The sequence below is a fragment of the Cryptomeria japonica genome, chromosome 11 (genome assembly GCF_030272615.1).
Source record: "Cryptomeria japonica chromosome 11, Sugi_1.0, whole genome shotgun sequence".
Taxonomy (NCBI): Eukaryota; Viridiplantae; Streptophyta; class Pinopsida; order Cupressales; family Cupressaceae; genus Cryptomeria; species Cryptomeria japonica.
The window spans coordinates 674,953,311-674,962,135 of NC_081415.1; the positions used below are offsets into that span (position 1 = coordinate 674,953,311).

Genomic DNA, 8,825 nt, shown 5'->3' on the forward strand with positions numbered 1-8,825 from the left:
TTGAAGAGCCTAGTTAATAAGAAGTTTCATAGTAATAGATGAGGGCATTGTAGTGATAAGATGGTGGATGAGGAAGCCCCGTGTAGTACTTGTAGAGATCTAAATGAAATTAAATTCTTTAGAACATTATTTAATGATTGCTTGCACCCTTACTACAAGATTGGTTTGTCATTTTAACTTGATTTCCTTAAATTTAGGTCTAAGTGAATTTACTTTAGATCACAAACAATGCATAGATCAATTTATAATACTTTATTCTTCAATATCATAAGTAAACTTCTAATAATAAATACAATCCAAACATTTAATTATTATATATTTTTAAATATTAAAAATATATTTATTTATACCACATTCCCACCCATTTTGAAACAATAATAACATGTATTTTACATAGTAAATACAAATTTAATCAAAATAATAAGGAATTAAAATAAAAAACCACTCAATATATTTTATAGTTTCAATTATTAAGTCTGGTCAAAAGTGCATTTGGATCGACAATAGCTGCAACAGCAAGGCACCAACGACCTGATTATAATAACATCATGTGCAAGACAAAAAAAAATGGCACTCCCGAGTTCGAATCTCGCTTAGCTTGTGACTAAAATAATAATAATAATTATATAAGTTGCACTCATTTCTCGTATAGTGTGATGAATATAACAAACATTTTTGGTTATTTGTTTTCGACGGTACTAACAAAGTATGCGAATGTGTACAAAGGGTTTTCTTAGAAGATAACAGCCGTTGAATAGTTCACAACTGTCACCACCGACGTTAGCTTTGACCTTCCCTAAATTATCAAAATCATTGAAAACGCTCGCAACATTGCGTTTATAAAGAGCAAGCGCGTACGCGTTAAATCCCCCACTACGAAACAGCCTAGCCTCTTCACAACCCCTTCTAACATCACGAAAACCCTGCACGTATTCCCATTTGCCATTGTTTGCTCGCATAGAATTCTGGAGATATATATAGATACCTATATCCCCAAATCCAAATAGATTGCTTGTATAGAATTCTAGAGATATACCTATATAGGTGGCTAAACCCAATAATTGTATTTAGCATCGAGAGATTTCTGAACATTAGTTGCAGAAGAGGTAGGAGGAGAATGGATGAGATTGGGGAGGTAGAATCCCCTTCATACTTTGTGTGCTCAATATCCTTGCAAATCATGCGGGATCCTGTAACTGTGTGAACGGGCGTTACCTACGACAGGGAGAGCATAGAGAAGTGGTTATTTACGACGGGGAACAACAGTTGCCCCGCCACAATGCGAGTCCTGGATAATTGAGAACTCACACCCAATCATACCCTGCGCCGCCTCATTCAACACTGGGCCGCAGCCAACTCCTCCGCGGGCGTCCCACGCACCGCCACACCTGATCCGCCCCTGGATGTCAATCACCTCAACGAATTGCTCCGTGACATAAGGGCTTGCCCGGTGCCTACATTTCCAGTCAAGGCATTGAAAGAGCTGAGATCTCTGGCCAAGGAAAGTGAGGCCAATAGACGGTGCACCGCTTTGTCTGAAGCACCGGCTACCTTGATCTCTCTCCTGGAAACCCAATCTGGGGAACCGGATGAAATTGGTTGTGGCTACGACGTTGCTGTGGTCTGCGAGGAAGCCCTTGGGATTTTCCATTCTCTGATTCCGTTGCCAGATGAGACGGTTGAGTTGCTCGCCAGTGCGAAGTGCCTGGATTCCATGGCCTCCATTCTTAAGAGGGGAACTTCCAATGCCCGATTCCATGCTGCTGTGCTTTCACAGACGGTGTCAAGGAAATGCGTGGAACGGTTTGTTTTGAACGCCAACGATGATTTGATTGAAGGGTTGCTGGAGGTTTTGACTGAGGAGGTGTGTGAGCAGGCTACCGTGGCCGCCCTTAGGGTGTTAACTGCCATGACCTTGAGTAGCAGGAGTAGCAGAATCAAAGCCATCGAGGCGGGCGCTGTCTCTGCCTTGATCGAGTTGCTTCCTGATCAGACTGCGGAGAAAAAGAACAGGTGCGAGAGGATGTTATGTCTTCTCGATGTGCTGTGTGGATGTGCAGAGGGAAGGGCTGCCATGGCTGACCACGCCATGGGTATCCCTGTGGTCTCTAAGAAAATAATGAGAGTGTCGGAATTGGCTAGTGAGAAAGCTGTTCGAATCCTTTGGTCGCTTTGCCAATTTTCTCCTTCTGAGCATGTTTGGAATGAGATGTTGCAAGTTGGGGCCGTGGCTAAGCTGTGCATGGTCTTGCAAGTCGACTGCACGGCCAAGACTAAGAGCAAGGCAATGGAGATGCTTAAAATGCATGGCAAATGCTGGAGGAACTCGCGTTGCGTTCCTTCAAGGATCTTTTGATGGAATCAAAGCAGTGCCGGAATATTAAATATAGAGAATTGTAAATTGAACAAGATTGTCTGAAGACATGGAATCATAGGAGTTTCAGATTATTAAAAACTATCATAGATATCGATATGGAGTGGTGAAGAGAACGAATACAGTAAAAAGAATAAATAAAATATTATTATTAAATTGAAGATAGATATAATTAAATTAATTTAAACAAATAAAATTTTAAGAGTTAAAATTGTACTATACGTTAAATATTTAAAAAAATAAATTATATTAAAATTGATAAAGGTAGAAGTTTAACTTTTATATTTATAAATATAACTAAAATCAAACTTAAAAATAATTTCTATATTCTAATATATTTTTTTGCTTAAATAAAAGTTTAAATATTAATATTTTGTTGTGTAAATAAATATCAAACTTAATATAAACATTGTAAAAATATATATATCTTTAGATACCTTCTACATAAATATATTTAAGACATCTATACCAATACAATACAAAACAATTATAAATAAAGACCAAGGAATGACTTTGGAAATTGAAATATAACATTTATTAAAGAAAAACCTTAAAATATGTTGTAAATTATGCCCTAAAGCTTATTCGTGCACTCTTTTCTCATTTCATTTGTATCAGTTAATAATAAATATTAATATATATATACCTTTACTTTAAATGGAGACAATTAAAAACAAATCATATAATATGGCTTGAATGCCCTTCAAATGAATTTAGATTGTTCAAGACGTGGGCTGACCATGAATTGAATGACATTAACAAATTTGTGGCATACTTTGGAAGTATCATCATCTAGGACCTGTAATAGTACTTTGGAAGTATCTTTCTACACAAAAACTTCATGGTGTGCCCTCAAAGACTTTGGCATTATAATTAATAACAACAAATTGTACCTTCTAATACAGATTAGAGTGCTCAAAGTAAATAATACTGTAGGAATTTGGTGTATTTTTTATAGGAAAATTGAACTTTCTACTTACTATAACCAATAGAAAGAAAGAAAAATATTTTTTTAAAAACCATTTTAAGTAAAAATTAGACATAAACTATTGGATTTTAATTCAAAATTTTTAATTCTATGTAGTGATTGGTTAAACTAATTAAAGAATAAAATTGAATGAATGCAATAGTAACCTTCCTTGGCAGGAACTAATAATACCCCTATGCTTTTTTTCTTTATCAGATTCATAGAAAATGTATTGAAATTTTCACTTGTTCTCTTTCTTGTTATCTACATCTAGAATATATTAATATGAGATACAACCTTATACTCCTATAATATTATAAAGCCTAGTTATTAGTGAAAGAGGACATACTTGTAATATATAGAATATATGCTGATTGTGCCAACATGATTGTGTTTTGTAGTATATATTGTATAATACTATTGTTATTTTCTAGTCAACTATCCCATAAGATGTTGGTCATTATTGCTAATATTTTATATTAAAACATGTGAGCCTTGACTGGTCAAGTGTACCTTCATCTTTTGTTGTCTCATATACAAGCCCTTGGTTAGACCCAACCATATGTCTCCCTACCTCATATTTCTTAGTCAATTCTTCTATTCCTCCTTTACCATTTAACTCAAAAGTTATCCCAACCTACTTGACTCCTGAATAAAATCACTATCATCATTAGACTACATTAGTTGAGGCAAAGTTTCTTGTCTATCAAATAATTAACTACCATCTGTATTTCTTCCATGGAAATATATCTAATGATGAGCTACCTATTATTCAAACTCTTTTATTTTCAATCAATTGATAAAACTTTATGTTATTCATCTTGAGGGGATATAGATCATTCAAGTTTTAGAATGTATTTTCCATGTCGATTTCTCCCTTCCAGCTTAACTCTTTAATCTCCATCCTCTTCTCAATCTACCTATTCTTCTACCATCTTTATCTCTACTCATATATCTTCCAAAACTACCCAAATTTCTAGCTATTGTTCCTCATGTACATTCGCCCCCCATTTTATTTGTCTCTACTTCTTTGGTTTCTCTATTGTTTTAAATTTTAGTCTATATGTTTTTCTCTACCTTTTGTTTGTTTGTTTTATTTTAGGTATTTTACCTCTTTTTAGACTTTGGGAATTTATTATCCTAGAATTTAAGGTAATTAATCTTTAAAACTTTGATATTTTTTAGACTATAGTTGTCAAAGGTTTTATGTATCACTCTCATTGCACTTTTATAAATGATCTTTTTGGCATGAATATATGGCAACTTATAAATATACATTGCTTGGCATAAGATATGACATTACCTCAAACCACCTTAATTTTTTTTTATTAATATACAATGTTTATTTTCTTTCATTTGGTCAGTTTTTACTTTTCTTTCAACTTTTTCTTATTGAATAATTTGGAGGTGTTAGTAAGATATCTCCAATTCTCTCTCTCAAAGAATCATAGTATACAATAAATGGCTATGAGAAATTCAGAATGGTGAGAATAGGGCACGAACTCAATTCCTCCTTAAGTTTGTCAAAAACTTCTTAATTTGTTTCTATTCATGCAAAACCTCCCTTACTGTATCATATCAATTAAGTGTGTTTCCTGATTCATATCATTATCCATATCGTTTTATATTAGTGTATGAGTTATTTTACTTTGATGTTGACTACTTGTCTCACTTTAATATTCATCTTAGTAGTATTTGACATCTAATTCAAAGTGGGTGAAATTTAATGGTGAAAATGCATAGTCAATATTTCCCCAAGATTTATTTGAGGCCCATTTTGATATGGTTATCCTTAGCGCAATGACTTATACATAGGTGGCATATTGTAACATAGAGTTGAAATATAACATCAACCTATCATAATTTTGCATTTTTGAATTCCTGTGGACTAGTGTTGATGCTTGGTTCATCCATTATTCAACTTGGGTCAAATCTATAAGCCATGGAATTGGTCTAGTTTAGTTCCACAAAATGAGGATATGCGCCTCAAGCTTACAATCTAAATTTAAATTTGGCCTTTGTTGAATTCCCTCAACTAATATTACATACTAACTTGATTAACTTGTACATTACAATGTTGTAATCAAGGAAAAATCTTTCATTTAAAAGCATGGAAAATTTCCTAGGAACTCTTATTTGTATTGTCTCATCACATAAGAGCACACCATTAATTTATATGTTTACATTTTTAGGCATTATTGCATGTTTTCTTACCATATTTGATCATTGTTCTCTATTGTCGATTTAATGGCAAGGATTTGACCAAAGGTATATTCCTTGTTTAACAAGCTACTAAATAGTGTCTACATACACAACTCCTTTCAAAATTAGGTACCAAACATCTTGAGTTGACAACATTTCTGTCATGAAAACTAGTGAAGTTTAGATCTATGATCTAGGTTGTTATCCACACATGTAATGAATGAATTCTATAGCTACAAATCTTTCCAAAATAACAATATGATAACTTTATTCTAGAGATATTGATAATTGATTTAAAATACATATGATAATAAACCTTCATCAAATGTCAATCTAAATGCTATTATTTTATTTAAATAAATTTTAAATATTTATCTTATAACATAATGTATACAAACTCATATATTATAAATTCATTGATTATTTGTTTGATTATTTATTATGTTTTGATAAAAAAATTTTACATATATTATTTAAATTAATGTTAACAAGACAAAATCTACAACAAAGAAAGATAAACATCAACATGACCAAGTCTAATGATATCTGGATTACTTAAACAAAATGTGGAGGATAAAGATCCTATCATCAAGATTGCCCTAAACATTTCTGCAGATAAAATCATCATTATCCATTATTTAATTCTTTTCAAAATTTGGAAAGGCCAAATTCAATTAGAAAACAAGAATGAAAAAAGTATATAGACAACTTTAATATGGTGCATCTGATTTTCTTCAAGCCATACAAAGCTCACGCTATTTTTAATCGTATTTACAGCGATCACGTGAACTGATAAAGAAGCGATTTGTTAATGACACTTCACGTTCTCCATAAATTATAAATTCGGATGGAACGGCACGAAATGAGTTATAAAAGGGAAGTCAATCCATTATTCGATGAAAAAAGTTTAGGAAGCAAAATGAAGCCTTCATGTTAGGGAAAGGCATATATAAATTCAGTAGCCAAAGTATAGTCTTTATTATTAGCAAGTGGAGGATCCTCGACGTATTATTTAGATCTTCAAGCATGAAAGATTGATATAATTTAAAAAATACATTCACAAATTGAAAGAGAATTAACACAAATTCAGAATTAAATGAATATGCAAAGTGTATTCTAAAACTGATATTGGAAAACTCTAACTCTAAATTACAATAACAGTAATTGTCTTATAAACAATCATTTTCCTAAGCATAGGAAAAAAAAAAAAAACTTAAAACAGATTCTTGCAATCCGTAGATAGCAGATACAATGCACAAAACAAAACAAAAAATGGAAGCTGATTTATTATGCAGCAGTCTGTTTATTTGCCAAAAAAAATAAAAAAATCATGAGCTTCACTCCAACACATTATCCCTCCAACACATTGTTCATTCTTATCTCCAAACTCCCCCTAAATGATGAATGGAAGTGAGTCCCAATTGATTGCGGAAAGCCACAAAAATCGCCACGAGAAGAGCTTTGGTGAAGATATTAGCAACTTGTTTAGATGAAGGACATAATTGCAACTCCACTTGTCCATCTTGAACCAAGTCACGAATGTAATGATGACGGATCTCTATGTGCTTCGTTTTGGCATGAAAAACTAGATTCTTTGTCATGGAAATAGTGTTGTTGTTATCACAATAGATGGTGGTTGGATGCTTCAAAACCAAATATAGATCTGTCAAGATCCTTCTTATCCATATTGCTTAAGAACTTGTCAATGAAGCTGCCATGTATTCCACTTCCACTAAAGAAAGAGCCATTGTTGCATGTTTCTTTCTACTCCAAGATACAACTCCTGAGCCAAATGAAAAAACATAACCAGATGTAGATTTCCTATCATCCATTGAACCAACCCAATTTGAAGTTGTGTAACCAACTAGTTCAAACTTGTTAGTGGGAGAATACTGGATGCCAAAAGTCTATGTGCCACTCACATACCTCAAAATTCTTTTAGCAGTCTGCCAATGTGACTCATGTGGATCCTGTATGAACCGAGAAATGAGTCTCACAACATACATAATATCAAGTCTTGTGGTTGTGAGGTACATGAGACTACCAACCAACCTCCTATACCGATTTGCATCAACCTTGGGACTAGCATCTTCCTTGGTTAGTTTTTCACCAAGGGCTATGGGGGTTGCAAATGTTTTGCATGCCACCATGTTAAACTTCTTCAATAAATCAGCTATATACTTGTATTGAGAAATAAATATACCTTCCGATGTTTGTTGTACTTCCATACCAGGAAAATAGTGCATAAGTCCTAGAACTAACATTTCAAACTCTTGTTTCATTTCTACTTGACACTTCTCCATGAGAGCTTTGCTATTACTTGTATAAATCAAATCATCAACATAGAGGCAAACTATGAGAATATCATTACCAATACATTGGACATACAAGCTAGGCTCTGAGTGGCTTTTGTTGAATTCTTTCTTCATGAAATAACTATCAATTCTAGCATACCAGGCACGAGGATCTTGCTTCAACCCATCAAGGGATTTCTTCAACTTGTAGACTGTGTTCTTTTTTTGAAACTTCATAACCCATAGGTTGTTCCACATAAACTTCCTCACCTATGTAACTATTAAGGAATGTTGATTTCACATCCATCTGAAATATTGGCCACTTATATTGTATTGCAATAGCCAATATAATCTTAACTGTGTCAAGTCGAGCCACAGGAGAATTTTTTTTTGCATAATCCACTCTAGGAGTTTGTGCAAACCCTTTGGCAACTAGTCTTGTTTTATGGTGTTATACTGTAACATCTGCATGATATTTGATTTTGTAAATCCATTTCACACCAATTACCTGCTTAGCTTTGGCAAGTGGAACTAATTCCCAAGTATTATTCTTATGAACGAAATTTATTTCATCATTCATAGAATTAACCCATACGAGTTATTTCACTGCTTCTTGATACACATAGGGTTCACGTTTAACTGTACTAATCAAAGAAAAATTAACAACTAGATTTATATTGGTACTCCTCTGATAAACATCAACCAAAATTCGTACCTTTTATGGAATGGATGTTGGTGGTGAGGGTGGAGGTGAATCTTCACCTGAGTTTGAGCTACTCGAAGAACTAGGTGAGGTTGGAGGACTGGAACTGGAGCTAGAACTTCCACTTGAGCTTGTGGGGAGAGGAGGAGGAACACTATTATCTTCCATGTTTATGATTATTGATGGATTTTTCTGCACATCATCTTTCCACTGCCATACTCCTCCTTCATCAAAAATCACATCTTGACTAACTATCCATTGCAATGCCTTGGAATTATAGAATCC

The 8,825-nt window shown here is 33.6% G+C and overlaps 1 protein-coding gene across 1 annotated transcript; it reads left to right on the forward strand.

Annotated features, from left to right (window-relative positions):
- The first annotated feature begins 1,117 nt into the window (after positions 1 to 1,117).
- On the forward strand, positions 1,118 to 2,361 carry LOC131070670 (E3 ubiquitin-protein ligase PUB22). Its single transcript, XM_058006260.2, is given in 1 exon segment — positions 1,118 to 2,361. A coding segment is annotated over 1 exon segment (1,239 nt). The 3' UTR covers positions 2,357 to 2,361.
- Positions 2,362 to 8,825: the final 6,464 nt, after the last annotated feature.